Source organism: Somniosus microcephalus, chromosome 1 (genome assembly GCF_052327205.1).
Source record: "Somniosus microcephalus isolate GS21.2 chromosome 1, FLI_Smic_1.0, whole genome shotgun sequence".
Lineage (NCBI taxonomy): Eukaryota > Metazoa > Chordata > Chondrichthyes > Squaliformes > Somniosidae > Somniosus > Somniosus microcephalus.
In genome coordinates this window covers 117,060,607-117,081,700 of record NC_140987.1, presented here as the reverse complement: position 1 = coordinate 117,081,700, position 21,094 = coordinate 117,060,607, and the positions used below count along the sequence as shown (strand labels likewise).

The following is a 21,094-nucleotide window of genomic DNA, read 5'->3' as shown; positions in this document are numbered from 1 at the left end:
GTGCAAATTGTCTGTGTGTCTGCTTGCTGGCACTAATTTGTGTCCTTTTTTAAAATTCATTCCTGGGATGTGGGCTTTGCTGGCAAAGCCAGCATTTATTGCCCATTCCTAATTGTCCTCGAGAAGGTGGTGGTGAGTCGTGTGATGAAGGTACTCTCAGTGCTGTTAGGTAGATAGATTTTTGGACTCTAGGGGAATCAAGGGATATGGGGATCGGGCAGGAAAGTGGAGTTGAGGTCAATGATCAACCATGATCTTATTGAATGGTGGAGCAGGCTCGAGGGGCCGTATGGCCTACTCCTGCTCCTAATTCTTATGTTCTCCTCTTCCCTTCTTCCTCCTCTGCCTTCCTGTCCCCCTTTTTTAATTTTACCTTTACCTTCTCTCTTTGTTTTCTTCTTACCACCTTCACCTCATCTGGGTGTTTTGCTCCTTTGTTTTCCTTCTTCCCAACAATCACATCCCCTCCCCTGTCCCCTCCCCCGGGTTCAAGTCATTGGTTTCACTCTGCTTGGCCTGTTCTCATTTTCCCCATGGACCTGCTTCAAGCTCTGCTGATCTTTGCAGACCTCTTGTCCAACTAACACCTAAAGACCTTTTTAATTTTGCTATTTACTGGACTCGAAGCACATAAAGGGGTGCCTGAAAAAGTCAGCAGAGTAGGTGGATGATGATGAGGAAGAGCCCACAGTCTGAAGCTAGGGAGGGGAGTTCCGGGATGGGGCTGTAGACAGGAGCTGAGACCTGGCTGAACCTGTTGCCGCTAGGAGTTCGGTGCAGGTTTGTCCTCAGGTCCCTGCTGATCAGACAGACCAATCAGATTGATGTCCACATGCTAACCAGAGACCAATTAGATATCAGTGAGCACCAATGGATGGAAATTATATATATCTTTGAGTGCTGTTATGAATGTTAATATAGTGGTTGATTATTTGACCTTTTAAAGTAAAAAGTTGCATTTGTGACTTAAATTGAGATGGTTTACTTTTATTTTGATGTAACCACTGTGTTTTTGTTTTTAATCTATCTCCCAATACTGAATGGGTGAGTTTCCTAAATTGATAATCACATGATCTACAGGAAACTTTCGATTTACCGGCACCTAAATAACCGGAAATCTCGGTTAACCGGCAAAATTCAGGAGTAGGTTCAGGTAAGTTTTACTTCATATTGTACTTGCCTTCCTCGATCTGTTGCTGTGCAAGGGTGTGGCTGCAGCTGTTGCTAAGCTACAGAGATGCTTGGAACTTGTGGCCATTGTTCTGCACCTGTTGCTAAGCAACAGGGTTTGTTGCTTTATACGGAGCTCTCAGCTCTCCGTATCTTTTAAGTATAGCTTTCGGTTATCCGGAATTTTTGATGAACCGGCACCATGTCGGTCCCGTCAGTGCCGGATAAAAAAAAGTTTCCTGTATTTCAGTTTTACATTTGTGGTTTATAGAGAACTTTATTTAATGTTATTTCAGTGCTATTATTAACTTTAATATGGAGAAAAGTTATTTGACTTTTAATTGTAGATGGTTTAATATTACTTCATGATCCCTCTATTTCAGGTTCTAATTTATCTCCTTAAAAGTAGCTGCTCGATATTACTTAAATTGGTATAAATTTAGACTATAGTATTACACTCTGAATTTAATGAGCTGTAATATTTGTCTTATGAAACTGGTGAGTTTTCCATTTCTTTCACAATGCCAAAATTGAGTATCAACTTATATATTTCATATATATAAAGTTATAAATATGATTTAAGTTAAATTATTTCCTCCTTTGTTAATTATGTAACTGCTGTTCACAATCACCACGTTGAATGTACTTCACTTAATACACTACTGATTTGAGTTTTGGGGAGAGTACTGGGAGGTTTTTTTAAGCAATCATTCCTTATGGTCACATCTCAAGAACCCATCAGGGCCCTGCCAAGCACCATCAGAAGATGGCCAACTTTCTGGACTATACTAATCGCTGAAACTCTGAAGTATTTTGAAGAAGCAAGACAGAATCTGGAGGCTAAAATAGAAATGAATGTAAATAATACAAATGAAAAATGCTTTATTTAAGGTATGTAGACAAATCAGACTTACTGTTACATGCGTAATACAGACCACTGCATGGTTTCATCACATGCAAATGTAAGAAAAAACAGATAATCTAGAGAGAGTTTTAAATGAAATGGACATCCTTGGCATCAAATGCAGTCAGTACTTTGGTATCAATCATAATGATGAGGGAACTGGATGTTTCACTTGTAGAACTTCCTTAAGATGCCAACCTCATTCTCTGCCTAAAATTAAGTCCTTCTAGACTTCTAAATAGATGGTCATCTATGGAGGATAGATGGTCATCTATTGAGGAGAGAAACCAGAGGTTCATGGACGTCCTTGTTATGAGGAATGTCAGCACAGAAATGGGTCCTCATGGCCCCACTGATGTGCAGCAAGGTGCTCTCCAGCTACTTGCTGGCAGTGAAGTGCAGGTGACCCATGAGAGGGATGGTGGTGGTCGACAGCAAGGAAGTGGGGGCTCCTCTCCAAGCACTCACACTCCCAAGCCACTGCGGAGACCTCAGTCAGAGCCCCAGATGCCTCGCCCAACTGAGATGGCCGTCTCTGCCCCTGCACAGCCACAGAAGGAGCAGACTTTTGCGGAGCCCTCCAAGCCTCCCAAACCCAGAGGACGACCTCCAAAGGCATCTAAGCAGGCACAGCAGATAAGTAAGCACGCTGCCTCTACATCTGCTGAAGCCACGTAAGAGAAAGCTAAAACACAAATAGTCACAAGGGTAGTCACTTGGGTGTTTTCATATTATACCAATTTACGTTTGTGATCTTTATTTCTATTGCATTAAAGTAATGCGATGTCAAAAATTCAATGCATTGCCCTATGTGTGCTCAGAATTGGAAGTGGCACAGTGAAGGATGAGGCTGCCTTTAATCTGCAGTGATGGTGGGGAGAATGATAGGAATGCACAGTTCATTGTACAGATGCTGTATTGTGTGGAATGAAGGTTCTGCCAACCCTCATGTGCATGTGCCAGCCACATGTATGTGCAGCATAAAGTTACGCGAATCTGGCATGGATTAGTCCATCCTTTGCCTCACGGCCAGCAATGAGGTCGCGTGCTGATAGCACTGGGACAGCCGCCTCTGCCAGGTGTTCCTCTTCTGCAACCTCATTCGGCTCCTCCTCTGAGGAGGAGGAGGCTGTGCACCGTGCCACTTGTTCCTCAGGCAGCGGTAAGCCACGCTGCAGTGCGATGTTGTGCAGTGCACAGCAGAGCACGATGATTCTGGCTGGTGCATACTGTAGGGCTCCACCAGATCTGTCCAGGCATCTGTAGTGCATTTTAAGCAATCCTATGGTTTGCTCTATGATGCTTCTGGTGGAAATGTGGCTCTCGTAATGCTCCTCAGCTTTGTTTGATGGCCTCCTCATCAGTGTCATTAGCCACATCTTCAGGGGATAGCCCTTGACTCCAAGTAGCCATCCGGAAAGTTGGGTTGGTGGATTGAAGAGCTGAGGCACAGTAGACTGCTGCAGGATGAACGAGTCATGGCAGCTGCCAGGGAAGTTTGTGCACACATGCATAATGTTCTTCCTGTGGTTACACACCAGCTTCACGTTAAGGGAGTGAAAGCCCTTGCGGTTCACAAATACAGCTGGGTTGTGATGGGGTGCCCTAATGGCCACATGTGTGCAGTCTACGACGCCCCACACCCTTAGGAAACCTGCCATATTGGCAAACGCAACTGCCCGCGCAGTAACACTTGCTTCAACCGTTGAGAAGTGGATGTAATTGGCTGACTTGACAAACAGGACATTGGTAACCTGCGTGATGCATCTGTGTGCGGCTGACTGGGAGATGCCGCTGATGTCTGCTACTGATCCCTGGAAAGTCTCAGCCTCCTTTGGCACTGCTGCTCAGTCATGTTGAGGAAGCTTATCCTCTGCCTGTAAACCCTGTGTGGGTATCTCATGCGGCGTGGTGCAGCCCTGCGCTGACGGCCTCTGCCCTGTGCAGCATCAGGTGGCTCAGGAGAAGGTTGGCGCTCTTGTTGTCTGTGCTGCTGGTGTGCCTGGTTCTGCTGCTGCCACGGCTGCTCGTCCTCCAAATCTGAGGACCAGGATGAGAGAGTATAAATGGTTCCCATTCTGCTGGTGTATATGCCACTTGAGGATGAAATGTTATAAGTGCTCAGTAATGTGGAGAACGGTTATTCCAAGGAGGTCACAGTGCATATACATCTCACAACACACACTTACAACCTCAATACACCTGAAATATGTCTTCCAAATCCTGAAATCAGAAAGTTCTGGCATTTGAAATTAAACTGATGTGGCAGGTTAGCTTTAATGCTGCAGTTGCAGTTGTGAACTATTCAGCTTGTTGGATCACCCGATACAATCAGCTGGCGTGTTCCTGCAACGCCGCGGAACACTGTTGAAAATGTGGCAAAATTGATAAACCCTCTCAAAATAGCATTAAACAAGCTGTTAACTACCTAAAGTGCCTCTCCCGCCGCTTGGTGTCGGGTCTGATCAGGAGTCACAGACCCAACACTTTGGAAAGTCGCGTGGAAGCGGGTTCGCAACCCGCCGTCAATCATTTTGGATTTAACTCCTGACCCGCCTCTAAACCCGCCCTCTGACCACCGGCAAAATCGCGGCCTCTATTAATGATAGACAAAAAGTGCCAGAACATTGAGTCAACTGCATCCTTTTGGGGAAGTCTGCAATTAAACAGAGACCCAATAGTGGACAAAGCTGACTCTACCAACTGGCAGGAAGAAATCTCCATCTTAAAGTAGACTGTTCTGTCAAAATAATGGCCTGGAATTTGTAGTCAGCGGCTAAGCAAATGCGTTTGCCGCTGGCCCTGAAGTAAGCTTAGCACAAAGATCTTGCAATCTCTGTGTCGAGAAGTTCAGATTTTCCGACGTGTATTTCAAGTCAACGTAGTACAGTAGGAATCACATAGTGCGAGACAAACCTGAAATAACGATGAACAAACTTTAAAAAAACATTTAATTTTAATTTTTAAAAAGTTTCTTAATTTTAATTTATATTAAAATGGATAAATTTCACACTGCACGAAATTAAAATTCGGTTTTCAGCGCCATAACCTTTGTTAAGCAGTCAATACGCTGTTAAAACCCCAGTTACACCTAATCCCTTTGGTTCTAACTTTAAGCGGGGAATTTAACAGTGGAATTGCTGCGGAAGAGCCGATGTTTTCATCACTTTCCCTGATTTGAGAGATTTCACTGATTGCCGGCTCTGTGTGTGGGGAGGGGGTGGTGGGGGGCACACAGCGCAGTCTGTGGAGGAGCAGTGAATGACAAACCGCAACTTTATGCTTTCCGCGTTAGGCTGCGCAGTCGCTAAATCCTGAAGTGGTCAGTTTCAAAGGCGAAATGACGGCAAACGCTGCCAGTTCGTTGTCATCAGGACCACAAATTCTGGGCCAATAACTGCTGTGTATGCTCTGTTTAAAATATTGCTTTAGAGGACATTCAAAGTGCAGTCCAGTAATCTTCAGGTTTTCTCCAAAGGTTACGTTAGTTTTGTGGAGCTGTGTTAGCCTCAGCCATTGTTTCTAAACCAACAAACGGTCAAAAATTAAAGAATATTGTTCACAATTCACCAGAGTAAAGATTTGCATAGTAGCGGCATACCTCACCCTGCTGTTATCATTTTTTGTCTTGTTAAACTACAGAATCAGGCCTGTGGTCAGTTAGTTTAATTTTGGTTGCTATCTTGAACAGACCGTGTCAGTTTTTTGTTTCCCTACTGGAACTATTGCATCAATCCAGACTAAGGAAGGCTGTATCAAACGCTCCTGCCTTGTCAGAAAATCTTGTAAATTTAGTAATATTTGGAAGAGTCCATCAAAAGGACTAGAGTTGTAAATGCTTTCTTTGATTATATTAATTTTGAGTATTACGAGGAAAATCAAAATAGATCTAAAATCGAAGCTTTGTCGCACTGCATTTCAGACAGGAATGTTTATTACAGTTTGAGGGGGTAAGGTCACCGTGTCCCTCACAAAGTTTAGTTTGTGCTTGAAGAGGAGCTTTTGTGAGTAAATGATTACATTTGTGTGTGTGTGGGGGGGGGGGCGGGGGAGGGGGGTGGTGGATGGACACTGTGCACAAGCTTCTGATTGTTGACCCCAGTTCATACTTGCTCCAGTTAAATAAAATGTCAGCTGGGGGAATCTGATCAGAAACTCTAACCTCAAAATCCCAGTGTAAACTAGGGATCTGTAAAGTTACTGCAGCTGAATTTCTACGCAGGTTCTCTTGCTCGTCTGCTGTAACTTTGGCGGAAGAGCAACGGAAACGCCATTTTAGCGGATTTTGCACCAAAGTTGCAGCAAACAGGAGAACCCCATTAAAATTCACACCGCCAATATTTTTGTTGGCATGGGTAAGTATTTTGTTAATTTATGATGTCCACTTACACGCAACTTTTGCTTAAGTATTAAACACCTGTATTTGATTTATACGTTATAAAAAAATGTAGCTTTTACTGAGCAAAGCGTAGTAGTCAACAGGAAAGCTGAGTTCTTTTTAAAGAGGACGCAGGGCTTTTTGCAATCTAATTGTTCAGTTCAAAGTAAATGAAGTGGATGCAGCTGCAAGTATAAACCTAGTGGAGATTTACGTAGCAGTAACTCCAAATTGCCATGGTGCGAAAATTGTCTCAGAAGTAGCACTATATGAAGCTGGAGAATTTGGTATTTTGAAGAATTTATATTGGGATTTTAAGGTTGGATTTTCTAGTGAGTCCCATAATTGCCATTGTAAATTGGCTTTAGTAACAATTCTTAAAAGTTCTGGTTTGGGATGTCGCATCATATACATTTGATAGTTTTAATGTAAAACTAAATTGGGGATGTATCTCTATAGTAAAAACTCTTTTCAGCAATATAATGCAATTTCCACTTTTTTTTGTACTTGTCAATGAATTCTTGCCTGAGAATCCATAAAATGTAAATGCCGTATATTGCACCAAATTTGGTCAGTCAAAATTGCCATTCCTTTCCAGTGTTGTGAGAACATATTTTTGCAAATAAGTAGTTATACTTAAGCAACAGATTGTGTAGGGGGTTTGCACAGGCGTGTTTGGTCAGTCAGCTTTGCCTCTGACTACCTTCTTTGAGCGGTTCGAATCGCTCGCCCCCTGGGTTCTGGACACCGGACTTAGATACAGGCAGCGATACAGAAAATCGAGTAGACAAGTGGTTTGGTGTAAAAGAACCAAGATTTTATTGAACTGAAAAATTATAACGATCTTATACGAGAAAATTACTGGTACAGCACACTACAGACATAAAATGCTTATACTTAAAGGGAATGGGGAACACACGGCACAATCAAGGGAAAACAACTATATTAGCAATCCCCTTAATTCCCACCCCCTATACCTAACTAGATTAGACTATGAGGGGCCAGAACTTCATGCTCACCAATCCAAGAACTTGTTATGTTTAAAAAAAAACAGTTGAAGGTTTTGGGTTCACTCCTTGTGCACTCTGTGGCCTGCCGACGTCACGTGGTTCCAGCACGCTGCAAGGGTGCCGTCCAGGTAAAATACCCCAATATTAAAGTCTCTGCCTGGGTATTTTACCTCGCAGGACGGGCTCTTCTTCAGTTGATGTTCTTCCTTGGTTGATCCAGTTGGGTTGAATGAGCTGGACTGAGGGCCCGTTTATTCGAAGCCCCACGCAGTCTTCTTCATACAACCCGTCCTGGTTGTAATCTGGCAGCGAGTTGAGAGGCAGGAGGCAGGGGAGAAGAGGCAAGAGAGCAAGTGGCTTCCTGATGGGCCCATAGTTATACCCCCATCGGGAGCCCTTATCTGCGCGGCAAATCAGTTCAGTCCTTTGTCTGATTTGGGTGAGCTCGTTTAAATGTTTAAAAACGTTTATAAAAATGACCTGTAGAGTGATAGTCGTTATGTCTAAAGTAGCCTCGAAACCCTGGCCGTTGTTAAAGACAAGTTGTGAATCGCTCCCATTCAGGTTTAATGTCTCTGGTGAGCCGTTCCCGATTTAAAATGCAGAAAGCCTAATGGCTTGATGGAGCCCATTCCAACTTAATGACTGGAATGTACAGTCTTTTGTTCATTTTATCAGTCCTTACAAAGTCTTTGATTAGTTTAAAACTTGAACTCCTTGACCTGCTTGTTTTGCAGAACCTTTGTTTTAAAATCCCATTTGGCCTGGTCACCAGGTTTACCGCAGCCATTTCGGGTAACCTGGTTTTAAAATCAAGTCCATCCAGGGTCCCTTTTGATTAATAACTTCGGGGAATGTTGGAATTTTGAGAACCTTACAATTGTTTAAAAATTGTTGGGTGAAGTACCAGAGGATTGCTCGCAAGAGCCAGTGTTTGTAAGGGAGAGCATTGACGGGGAGAAAAACTTACTTTTTTAAATGAAAATTATCCACAATAACTGTCTGTTTGCTTTTTTAAACATGGATTTATTTTAGCCATGTGGCAATCCAATCATCTCTTTGAATCATTTTTTTAAAAAACAATCTCAGTTACACTTCTCAAAAGCAAAGTTATTTTTTAAAGAGATAATTTATACTTCCTGAGTATTTATTTCAACAACTTCAGATAATATGTAGACAGTCAAGCTTCCAATAGCTATGTTTTTATTGCATTTCATAGCCAACAAAGCCAAGTTTTCAGTCTGCAGGTTAAAATCCTGTCTTATATAGGAGTTTTATATGAATCTATTGCATAGAATCTACACCATAGAAACAGGCCATTCAGCCCAACTGGTTTGTGCCGGTGCTTATACCCCATACAACCCCCCACCACTCTCATTACCTCATCCCACCCTGCCTTCGTATTCCTCTATTCCCTTCTCTCTCATGTCTACATCAAGCCGCCTTTTCAATGCATCAGTGCGATCTGCTTCAACCACTCCATGTGGCAGCGGGTTCTGCATTCTCACCACTCTGTGGAAAGAAATTCCTCCTAAATTCTTTATTTGATCTGTTAGTGGATAACTTATATTTATGCCCCCTTGTTCTGGGCTCACCCACAAGTGGAAAAAGTTTCTCCACATCCACCCTATCAGAGCCTTTCCCTGTCATTAATTCTCAGTCTTTGTATCTCCAGTTACAAATTGACAACTGGTCCCTGCAAAGTGATCCTGGTTTGAAGGGAAACATACTCCCCATTGACCGTTTTCCAAATCAGTCCATGCCCCAACGTGATTCATGGATTAAGTAAAATGCAAGCTTTACAAAGTAATTTGCTTGGTTGTGGCAAGCTTCAGAGCTGATATTATATTCATCATAAGGAATACAGCTCCGGAAAGTTTCTTGTTTATTCTTTTAACATTGTGGTTGCAATTTTTATTTTATTTTAAGGTTTGCCGCATTCTCTGTGACTCCATTTCTTCAGTTAAAAGCTACCCATTTTGACTGTTTCCAATACAGGTATCACAGGATTTGCAACAAAAAAACACACTCCAGGAATAATTTTAACCCCCCCCCACCGGTGTCTGAAATTGTCCCATTTTTACTCCCGCCATGTCTGATGATGTTTTGCAAATGGCTCATATCAAGGAGAAAGTATAAACTTTAAAACATGTCTGAATCAATTATTTCCTAATTTGTGGTTTTTACATATGCAGCATATTCAAGAGTAAGCGTATTTATTACATGTGTTTCTTTTCTTTTTCTGATAATGTTTTCATGCATAATGTAGACAGATAAATGTGACTTTATTTATTATTTTGAACCTCCATCCCTGAATGTCAGTGAGAGATTCTTACAGTCGTCCAATCCATATCAAAACAGCCATATGGGTGCATATAAAAACAGAAGTAAAGTAAGAGATGGAGAAAGGATCATTCAGCCAATTAAATCTCATCCCTTAAGTACATTAACTTGCCCATTATGGTAGATTATTGCACACATTTTTCACTTTTTCGAATATATCTTTCCCTGTTTGCTGATTTTTAACAAAAATGTTGATGTCATTGTAAAGCAATGTACTCAGTGAGTTTTAACAAATGAAGGTAAATTTACCCCCTTGAGTATAGACTTTTTTTCTCTAATATCTGCTCTAAATCTTGCTCTGCTGGTTTCGAGAGAGCGGCACTATACCGGCCTCCTGCCACCACTCACCCTCGTTTACTTTTCCATCAGACACAGTGCGGAAATAACTCGCAAATATTTTAGCATGTCCCAAGATTCATAAAGAAAATGAGTCTCTGCCACTAGCAGGACAAGAGAGGTTTTTTTTATTTGTTTATGGGATCTGGGCGTCGCTGGCAAGGCCAGCATTTATTGCCCATCCCTAATTGCCCTTGAGAAGGTGGTGGTGAGCCGCCTTCTTGAACCGCTGCAGTCCGTGTGGTGAAGGTACTCCCACTTACTTTCCAGAGTGCCGCTCAAGGCAGGAGAATGGGTGTTTAATGTCGATTGCTTTTTAAAATATGAAAGCACCTTTTGAAAAGACAAACTTAATTCAATAGGGGGGGGAGAAATACAAAAACTTTAATTCCATCTCATCTAAAAACTGCATTGCGGCACTGTAAATACAAAATGCTTGATAAGCTTTTAATTCTGTACCCAGTTTAAAGTAAGGCATTGGAGAGATGCTTCACTGTCTAAGCAGGAAGTGGGCAATGTGCAGAACTGACTGAGCTTGTTTGTATAAAATGTTTGTGTTCCATCAGCTTTTGGATGTGCTGGAGAGATACTGCATGGCAACTGGGTTGGATTACCGACGACTTGATGGGAAAACCAAGACGGAGGAGAGGGTCAGGATAGTGAAGGAATTTAACAGCACACAAAACATCAACATTTGCTTGGTGTCCACATTGTAAGCTGTGTGGAATTTGCAGATTGTGCAATCATTTCAGTTAATTTTTCTTTCAAAAAGGTAAATTACTGTATCAACAAAAGATCAGTACTGTTATATCTTGCTCTTGTTTGACTGTATATCTGTTTTTGTTTCATCACAGGGCTGGTGGCTTAGGACTAAATTTTGTTGGAGCAAATATTGTTGTGATGTTTGACCCAACATGGAATCCAGCTAATGATCTGCAAGCCATTGACAGGTATGTGATCAAATTATTTGTTCCTTTTTTGGGGTTTTCCTAAGGGCCGTGCTGTTCCCAGACTTCCTAAAGCTTGCATTCTGCCAACTACTCGTGGTCATGTAACTGTGGCTGCAATGACAACTCTTGTCTAGTTTCTCTACCTGTGTGGACAAGCTGACTTATTCCAGGCAGCAGCAACAACCAACCATGGGGCCTTGACAATTTTATAACTAAAAGTAAAGATCTTAATAGTGGCGCGGTAGCACCTCTCCTGACCAAGCTGACCGAGTCCTGAAGGACATAACTGCAAGTCTGGGCCTGCGACAGGTGGTGAGTGAACCAACAAGAGGGAAAAATCTACTTGACCTCGTCCTCACCAATCTACCTGTCACAGATGCATCAGTCCATGACAGCATTGGCAGCAGTGACCACCGCACAGTCATGGTGGAGACGAAGTCCCATCTTCACACTGAGAACACCCTCCGTCGTGTTGTGTGGCACTACCACCGTGCTAAATGGAATAGATTCAGAACAGATCTAGCAGCTCAAAACTGGGCATCCATGAGGCGCTGTGGGCCATCAACAGCAGCAGAATTGTATTCCACCACAATCTGTAACCTCATGGCCTGGCATATCCCTCACTCTACCATTGCCATCAAGCCAGGGGACCAACCCTGGTTCAACAACGAGTGTAGAAGAGCATGCCAGGAGCAGCACCAGGTGTACCTAAAAATGAGGTGCCAACCTGGGGAAGCTGCAACACAGGACTACATGCATAATAAAAGCAGAAGCAGCATGCTATAGACAGGGCTAAGCGATCCCACAATCAACGGATTAGATCAAAGCTCTGCAGTCCTGCCACATCCAGTTGTGAATGTTGGTGGACCATTAAACAACTAACGGGAAGAGGAGGCTCCAAGAATATCCCCATCCTCAATGATGGTGGAGCCCAGCACGTGAGTGCAAAAGACAAGGCTGAAACGTTTGCAACCAACTTCAGCCAGAAGTGCCGAGTGGATGATCCATATCGGCCTACTCCCGAGGTCCCCACCATCACAGAAGCCATTCTTCAGCCAATTCGATTCACTCCACGTAATATCAAGAAACGGCTGAGCGCACTGGATACAGCAAAAGCTATGGGCCCCGACAACATCCCAGCTATCGTGCTGAAGACTTGTGCTCCAGAACTAGCCGCGCCTCTAGCCAAGCTGTTCCAGTACAGCTACAACACTGGCATCTATCCGACAATGTGGAAAACTGCCCAGGTATCTCCTGTCCACAAAATACAGGACAAATCTAACCCGACCAATTACCGCCCCATCAGTCTACTCTCAATCATCAGCAAAGTGATGGAAGATGTCATCGACAGTGCTATCAAGCGGCACTTACTCACTGATGCCCAGTTTGGGTTCCGCCAAGACCACTCGCTCCCGACCTCATTACAGCCTTGGTCCAAACATGGACAAAGGAGCTGAATTCCAGAGGTGAGGTGAGAGTGACTGCCCTTGACATCAAGGCAGCATTTGATCGAGTCTGGCATCAAGCAGCCCTAGTAAAACTGAAGTCAATGGGAATCAGGGGGAAAATGCCCCACTGGCTGGAGTCATACCTAGCACAAAGGAAGATGGTTGTGGTGGTTGAAGGTCAATCATCACAGCCCCAGGACATCGCTGCAGGAGTGCCTCAGGCCCAACCATCTTCAGCTGCTTCATCAATGACCTTCCCTCCATGATAAGGTCAGAAATGGGGGTGTTCAACGCTATTCGCACCTCCACAGATAATGAAGCAGTCCATGCCTGCATGCAACAAGACCTGGACGATGTTCAGGCTTGGCCTCTTAAGTGGCAGGTAACATTCGCGCCACAGAAGTGCCAGGCAATGACTATCTCCAACAAGCGAAGAGTCTAACCACCTCACCTTGACATTCAATGGCATTACCATCACTGAATCCCCCACTATCAACATCCTGGGGGTCACCATTAACCAGAAACTTAACTGGACCAGCCACATAAATACTGTGACAACAAGAGCAGGTCAGAGGCTGGGTATTCTGCGGCGAGTGTCTCACCTCTTGACTCCCCAAAGCCTTTCCACCATCTACAGGGCACGAGTAAGGAGTGTGATGGAATACTCTCCGCTTGCCTGGATGAGTGCAGCTCCAACAACACTCAAGATGCTCAACACCATCCAGGACAAAGCCTGCTTGATTGGCACCCCATCCACCACCTTAAACATTCACTCCCTCCACCACCGGCGTACCTTGGCTGCAGCGTGTACCATCTACAAGATGCACTGCAGCAACTCGCCAAGGATTCTTCGGCAGCACCTCCCAAACCTGCGACCTCTTCCACCTAGAAGGACAAGGGCAGCAGGCGCATGGGAACACCACCACCTCCAAGTTCCCCTCCAAGTCACACACCACCCTGACTTAGAAGTATATCACCGATCCTTCATCGTCGCTGGGTCAAAATCCTGGAACTCCCTACCTAACAGCACTGTGGGAGTACCATCACCACACGGCCTGCAGCGGTTCAAGAAGGCGGCTCCCCACCACCTTCTCAAGGGCAACTAGGGATGGGCAATAAATGCTGGCATTGCCAGCAACACCCAGACCCCATAAACGAATTTTTAAAAAGTCTATAAATGAGATTGCCTTAGTCTAATAGTTTTTCAACTTTTCCCTGCAAATATTGACACGTTCCCATGGACCCCCATCTTCACATTCAAAATACAACATCTGCTCTTCAAAGAAAAACAGTGAAAATGAGTTTTATTAGCATGCATAAATAACATGTTAGTAATTCAACAAATGCCAAAAAATTCAGAAATCTGATGATCTCAGAGACTCCCTCGGACCCCCTTATAGACCCCCTAGGGTGCAGGGACAGCAGATTGAAAATCATAGGGAGTGATTTTAATCCACCGTGCCCGACCAGAACTGGGCTGCCGTGCAGTTAAAATCACCCTTGGAAAGCTTGCTGCTTTATTCCTGACCGCTGCTACCTTAATTGATTCCTTTATTTAGGAGGCCGAGGCGCCTGCCTCAAGCTGGAGCCTCATTAATACATGCGAATCGGAGACCTAGTAACCGGCAACTCTACGGGGCGCTCATCGCAGCTGCCCAGCTCAGTGAAACCTGGTCTGCAGGAGGAAGCGCCTCTGCTGCCCTAGCCCCCTTCCAACCCACGGGACCCTGCTGAAACCCCCTCCGCTATTTTCCCAAGTAGCAGCAGGCAGCCTCCAAGCTGCCCGATTTCGCCTGCTGGCAATCAGATAGCTTCCTTTTTCTGCCCAATTCAGGTGGGTAGTTGGCCAGTGAGATGTAAATAAGGCCCAGAAGTTAAAAGAGCCCAAGCTTCAAATTGATGATGTCGGGGGAGGGGGTTTGCACTCTCTCCACACCCCCTTTAGTCACAGCAGCACTTAAGTCTTCCTGTTCCATGGTCAGCTTTATCATTTAGATCTGTACTTATTGCTGAAACCCCCATAAACCATGGTAACCTCCCATTATATTTTCACAAATAAAACCCTAAAATGCTGGAAATACCAGCAGGTCAGTCATCACCCGCAAGATGGGAGCCAGTTTAGTTGGAAGGAATCTCTCAAGACATGAACTTTCTCTCTTGGATGCTGAATAATCTGCTGTGCATTTACTGTATTTTCTGTATTTACTTCAGATTTCCAGTATGTGTTTTTTTTAATCAGGTCATTTTCACAAGGCCCCAGATTCAATTTGCCTCTAACATTATTCAGTTGGATACTGTAAAGAACATTTGTGTTGGTAGTTGGCTGATATAAAAGAAATGTGAAACTCATTTACTGCCGTGTTAACTATATCTGGCTATTCCTGACTGGTTACCAGTGACGAGAACATACGTCTCTTACTTCAACAAATACTTTTTTCCCCACCTCACTGCAGAGCTTATCGCATTGGACAGTGCAGAGATGTTAAAGTGTTCCGACTGATTTCATTGGGTACGGTTGAGGAAATCATGTACCTGCGCCAGCTTTATAAGCAGGTGAGTAATTAATAGTGCTCAGTATTTTTCAACTTTTCTTTGCTGAGGACTGATCGTTCAGGGTCAGAGACCTCAGCAAAGGCCTGAGCTTCATCCCCTTACGCCCCCACCTCAATGAATTTCGAGCTCGGCACGATGTTGAGCTCTTTTTCCGCCGCCTTCGTCTCCGTGCCCACTTCACTGGCCAGGAGTCTTCCCCCCGCACAACTGACCCTTTCTCCCGCTTGCAGAATTCCCGTTCCACCTGGACCCCCTCCCCCTGGCCTCTTACCCTCTCTAGATCTTTTCATCGCTAACTGCCGCCGTGACATCGGCCGTCTCCATTTCTCTGCTCCCCTCACTCACTCCAACCTACCTCCCACTGAACTTGCAGCACTCCATTCTCTTAGATCCAATCCTGACATTGTCATTAAACCCGCTGACAAGGGTGGTGCTGTTGTTGTTTGGCGTACTGACCTCTACCTAGCGGAAGCTGAACGCCAACTCTCCGACACCTCCTCCTACCTCCACCTGGACCATGACCCCACTACCGAACATCAAACCACCGTTTCCAAGACTGTCACTGACCTCATCTCCTCTGGAGATCTTCCCCCTGCTGCCACCAACCTCATAGTTCCCCAACCCCGCACAGCCCGCTTCTACCTCCATCCCAAGATCCACAAATAGGACTGCCCTGGTAGACCCATCGTTTCAGCCTGTTCTTGCCCCACGGAACTTATCTCTTCCTATCTTGACTCTTATCTTTTCTCCCCTTGTCCAGTCTCTTCCCACCTACATCCGCGACTCTTCGGACGCCCTCCGCCACTTTAACAGTTTTCAGTTTCCTGGCCCCAACCGCTTCCTTTTCACCATGGACGTACAATCCCTCTACACCTCCATCCCCCACCCGGATGGCCTGAGGGCGCTCCGCTTCTTCCTTGAACAGAGGCCCGACCGGTCCCCATCCACCACGACCCTCCTCCGCCTGGCTGAACTTGTTCTCACATTGAACAACTTCTCCTTTAACTCCACTCATTTCCTCCAAATCAAAGGTGTTGCCATGGATACCCGCATGGGTCCTAGCTATGCCTGCCTTTTCGTGGGCTATGTGGAACAATCTTTGTTCCAGTCCTACTCAGGTCCCCTCCCTCACCTCTTTTTCCGATACATTGATGACTGTATCGGTGCCGTTTCCTGCTCTCGCCCCGAACTTGACAATTTCATTCACTTTGCCTCCAATTTCCACCCTTCCCTCACCTTCACATGGTCCATCTCGGACTCTTCCCTTCCTCGACTTCTCCGTCTCCATCTCTGGTGATAGGCTATCGACCAATATTTACTACAAGCCCACTGACTCCCACAGCTACCTGGACTACACTTCCTCCCACCCCGCTTCCTGTAAGGACTCTATTCCATTCTCCCAGTTTCTCCACCTCCGCCGTATCTGCTCCAACGACGCCACCTTCCACACCAGTGCTTCAGACATGTCTTCCTTTTTCCGCAACCGAGGATTCCCCTCTACTGTGGTTGACACTGCCCTCGACCGTGTCAGTTCTATCTCCCGCACTTCTGCCCTCACCCCTGCCCCTCCCTCCCGGAACCACGACAGGGTTCCCCTTGTCCTCACCTTTCACCCCACCAGCCTCCACATTCAACGGATCATCCTCCGGCATTTCCGCTACCTCCAAAGTGATCCCACCACCAAACGTATCTTCCCCTCCCCTCCCCTTTCAGCATTCCGCAGGGACCGCTCCCTCCGAGACACCCTAGTCCACTCCTCTATCACCCCAAACAGCCCTTCCTCTTCGCCTGGCACCTTCCCGTGCAAGCGGAGGAGATGTAACACCTGCCCCTATACCTCCCCCCTTCCCACTGTCCAGGGCCCTAAACACCCCTTCCAGGTGAAACAGCGATTTACTTGTACTTCTCACAATCTAGTATACTGTATTCGCTGCTCACGATGCGGTCTCCTCTACATTGGGGAGACCAAACGCAGATTGGGTGACCGCTTTGCGGAACACCTCCGTTCAGTCCGTAAGGGTGACCCCGAGCTTCCGGTCGCCTGTCATTTTAATTCACCGCTCCATTCCCACTCGGACCTCACCGTCCTTGGCCTCTTGTATTGTTCCACGGAAGCTCAACGTAAACTCGAGGAACAGCACCTCATCTTCCGATTAGGCAGTCTGCAGCCTTCCGGACTTAATATCGAGTTCAACAATTTCAGATCATAAGCTCGGCCCCCATTTCATTTTCTCTTGTAATTGTTCCACTCCTTTCCCCCCCCTTTCCTTTTGTTTCTCTCTCACACCTGGCAGCTATCTTTTGCCCTGCCAGTACACTTTACACCTAATCTCAGCCTATTACCATCTCGTCTAGCTTCTAATCTCTTTTACTTCTTTTGTTTCTTTTATTCTTTTGTCCGATCGCAGCCCTGCCTTCGATCTAGTTTCTTTTCTTTCCAGTTTTGAAGAAGGGTCCAACCCGAAACGTCAACTCAAATTTCTCTCCACGGATGTTGCCTGACCTGCTGAGTTTTTCCAGCATTTTCTGTTGTTATTTTGTAATAATAATTCGTTCTTTTTGAGGCTTTTCTAAGCTGGTCTTTTTAAATTGTAGATCAGGTGGGTATACTTGTCCCTCAGATGCTCGAAGGATATAAAAATGTACCAAAATGAGCCCTGATAATCCTGTAAAGGTGAATCCTCTCTGTTGGATTTATTGTGATATGTAAAAGTCTTTTAGTATTTTATTAGCAATACCATGGCCTAGATTAATGATCAGGAGACGTGAGTTCAAATCCCACCACAGGCAGCTGGGGAATTTAAATTCAATTAACTAAATTAATATGGAATTAAAAACTAGTATCAGCAATGGTGACTATGAAACCACCGGATTGTTGTAAAAACCCATCTGGTTCACTAATGTCCTTTAGGGAAGGAAATCTGCCATCCTTACCTAGTCTGGCCTATATGTGACTCCAAACCAACAGCAATGTGGTTGACTCTTAACTGCCCTCTGTGGTTCAAGAAGGTGGCTCACCACCACCTTCTCAAGGGCAATTAGGGATGGGCAATAAATGCCGGCCTTGCCAGCGATGCCCACATCCCATGAACGAATTTTTAAAAAAAAAACATCTTCCCACTGGATGTTATGTTTTTTGTCCTGTCAGCAGCTATGGTATTATAAATAGTTTTACTTTATCCAATAGTGATTGACAAAAGAAAGCTTATAACAAGAATTTAACTTGCTAAGTATTATATTGTGCAGTTAATGTTATTGCTTCTGTTAATTTGTGAAAGGACAACATAACGCTGCACTTACAGCACTGCCACTGATGGCAACCCTGTATTCGGTAACAGTGCTCTATAGCAAACAAGATGGCACTTTGATGACTCCAGTACCCACTTAGAGATGCACTGCTCCTAGAGGCAGAGGCCGTCCGCTTTTCTGTCTAGCCACAGGTTGAGTGACTTGGGATAGCTACCCTGACTGAGCGGAAAGGGTAAAAGCAGCCAAGGTTCCTGTTTGCTCTCTAGTGATTCCTGCGAGGAGTGGATGGGCATGTGTGAATGGTGAGTGAGGACAGGGTGATGACCCAGACTGTCAAACAGCCTGCTGACAAGTCATTACCTAGGCTCACCTATAAAGAAAAGCTACATGGGCAAGGTGCTGGAAGACTGCTGGTACCTGTAGACCTGCACCCCAACATTAGAAAGTATTTTGATGGAAGGAATAGAAAGAAAACAAAATCTGCATTTGTGTGTACAAGAATCCTGACATTGTGAATAGCTCCTGTGTCTGAACCATCAAATTTCACCAAGCTCATCAAGTATTGAAAATGTAAAAATGTATCTTCTGTTAAATTGTCAGACATGTTTGTACAGAAGCAATATTAGCATATGAATAATGTGCAGATTCAAGGCATGTTGAGATTTTTACGAAAAACACTGTAACTACTAAATGGATCCAAGCAGACTAGCATTTAACCACAATGGCAAAATCTATTTGTGTAAGCTCGACAAACTCAGTACCACTAGGAATTGCTGCTTGCATCAGTTTAAAGCTGTGTGTGCACTTTGTGAAAGCCACGAAATGCTGGCGCATTGTTGGATCTGATGTTTGTGAAATAGCTATTTTCTCAATTGTATTAGCAACTGCACTGTGCCGTTGTTGGAAGTGAAAACGCAAAGCGCTACTTCAACGCAGTGCAAGGATCGAAGGAGCACTCTGGGGAGCTGTTTGGAGTCCAGAATCTTTTTGGCCTTCGGACAGGTGGATCCTGCTTGACTCGAGATATCATTCAGGTGAGGAAAGCAGCAAGCCTGCAGAATGTGGTTAGAAGCTGTTTAGTTTTTGGACTGAAATATGTCTCATTTCATGTTTTCTTTTTCCAATCATTTTATCTCTCTGTGTCTCACACTTTCTCTTACTCCCGGTCTCCTTCCCCGCCCACACCCCCATGTTCATTTTATACTGCAGTGTAAATTATGGTGAACCTGCTATTCACGTATTCCAAACTCACACAGCTGGTATTGGTTTTCCTCAGAGTTCTAGGTTCCACGTTATTCATAATGTCGTTACAAAATGATTAAATGAAAATACACCTTACGTGGCATTTCAGGCTTTTAACCATAATAGATAGCTGTTTTTAATTTTAAAAATTATATTTTGTGTGACATTTAGCTTAGAAATGTTTCAGTTTGTGATCCAAATCCTGGCAATTTGTGCCTCTCTGAAATCTCCTACCTGGATTCTCCGCTGCCAGCCACACACTGTGGCAGTGTACGTTATACAGCTGACAGTGGACAATAGCTCAGAGTTCCCCCCACCCCCCTCCCCTTGCTGGAACTCTGCCCACTTTGAGCCCCAAGATTATTCCTGGGGAGACTGGATCAACAGCGGTGGAACTGCCTGTCCGAACCAGATGGTCAATTTATTTAAAAGTCAATTTATGGGTGTGTAGTCCATTTCCCACCATTTAGGAATGCAGGACTTAAATAACACCCATGTAATGTGGGTGTCCAGGGTTGCTGGGTGACGGTAATTAAATGGAAAGCAGTGCATAATGTTAAGCGAGGTGTATCTCAGCTATTCCTTAACCAGTTTCTTTTATTTTCCTGCTGCAATTTAGATTCCCTTTAGTCTTTGTGCCGATTGCTGTAAATTATTTTTTACCCCCAGAGCCATTGCTGATACCAGTGGGTTTCCCAGTGGAAATTCTCCTACTTGATGTGTTTGGAAGATTAAGAGGACTAATGAAGGGATGTCAGGCAGGTCAGGCTGTATAAGAGGTGCTCTGTGCCAATTGCTGGTACCCACACATGTGCCTCTGCACAGAGGAGAACATGCCGCACTCTGACAGATGATTAATGCTTGCAGAGGCTCCCCTTCTCAAAGGAAGCTAGGACAGCTCACCCAACGGCACCACTAAGAAGCGTACACTCCTGACTAACCAGTGTACCCTGATTGGCCGCACCAAGGCGTCACCAACCATATTTGCAGGCGTTGGCACTTACCTGGTAATAACTGTGGCAAGCTGCCTTCACGGGATCCAGGTCAACAGAGGGGTAACTGCAAAGCAATGCTCCTGTCTATCGGCCAGCTGACTGGGGGTGTGTAAATGAAGTTCCGGGCGTGTAAATGAAGTTCCGGAGTTAATAATCACTCAGGCCTCACAAAGCTGAGTGGTGCGCACCTTGCCTCAGCCCACTAGTGTTAAAATCGGTAGAATTCAGTAGAAACAGCAAGAAGCAGATGATGCCTCTTTGTCTCGGTTATATTTGTGAGGACTACATCAACTTTTATGCACCACAAGTCTAAATGGCCTGCATTTTTTTTATCCTTGACTTTCCTTATGCTTTTGTGTTTCTTGGATTTTTTTCTTTTGTGTCGTTCTGTCTTAGAAAATATATTTTTTTTAAATTTCTGCGAGTGCTGACCTGACTTTAGGTGTCGGCCATGGTTCAGTGGTAACACTCTCACCTTTGAGTCAGAAGGTTGTGGGTTCAAGCCCCACTCCAGAG

At 44.8% G+C, this 21,094-nt stretch overlaps 1 protein-coding gene across 1 annotated transcript in view; it reads left to right on the top strand.

The window, feature by feature from the left end:
• Positions 1–21,094, top strand: part of ercc6l2 (excision repair cross-complementation group 6-like 2) — a 138,791-nt gene that overhangs the window by 77,546 nt on the left and 40,151 nt on the right. The window contains 4 exon segments of the mRNA XM_085984965.1: positions 10,708–10,853; positions 10,996–11,091; positions 14,993–15,092; positions 19,223–19,375. Of these exon segments, the coding sequence (XP_085841091.1) occupies positions 10,708–10,853; positions 10,996–11,091; positions 14,993–15,092; positions 19,223–19,375 (495 nt within the window).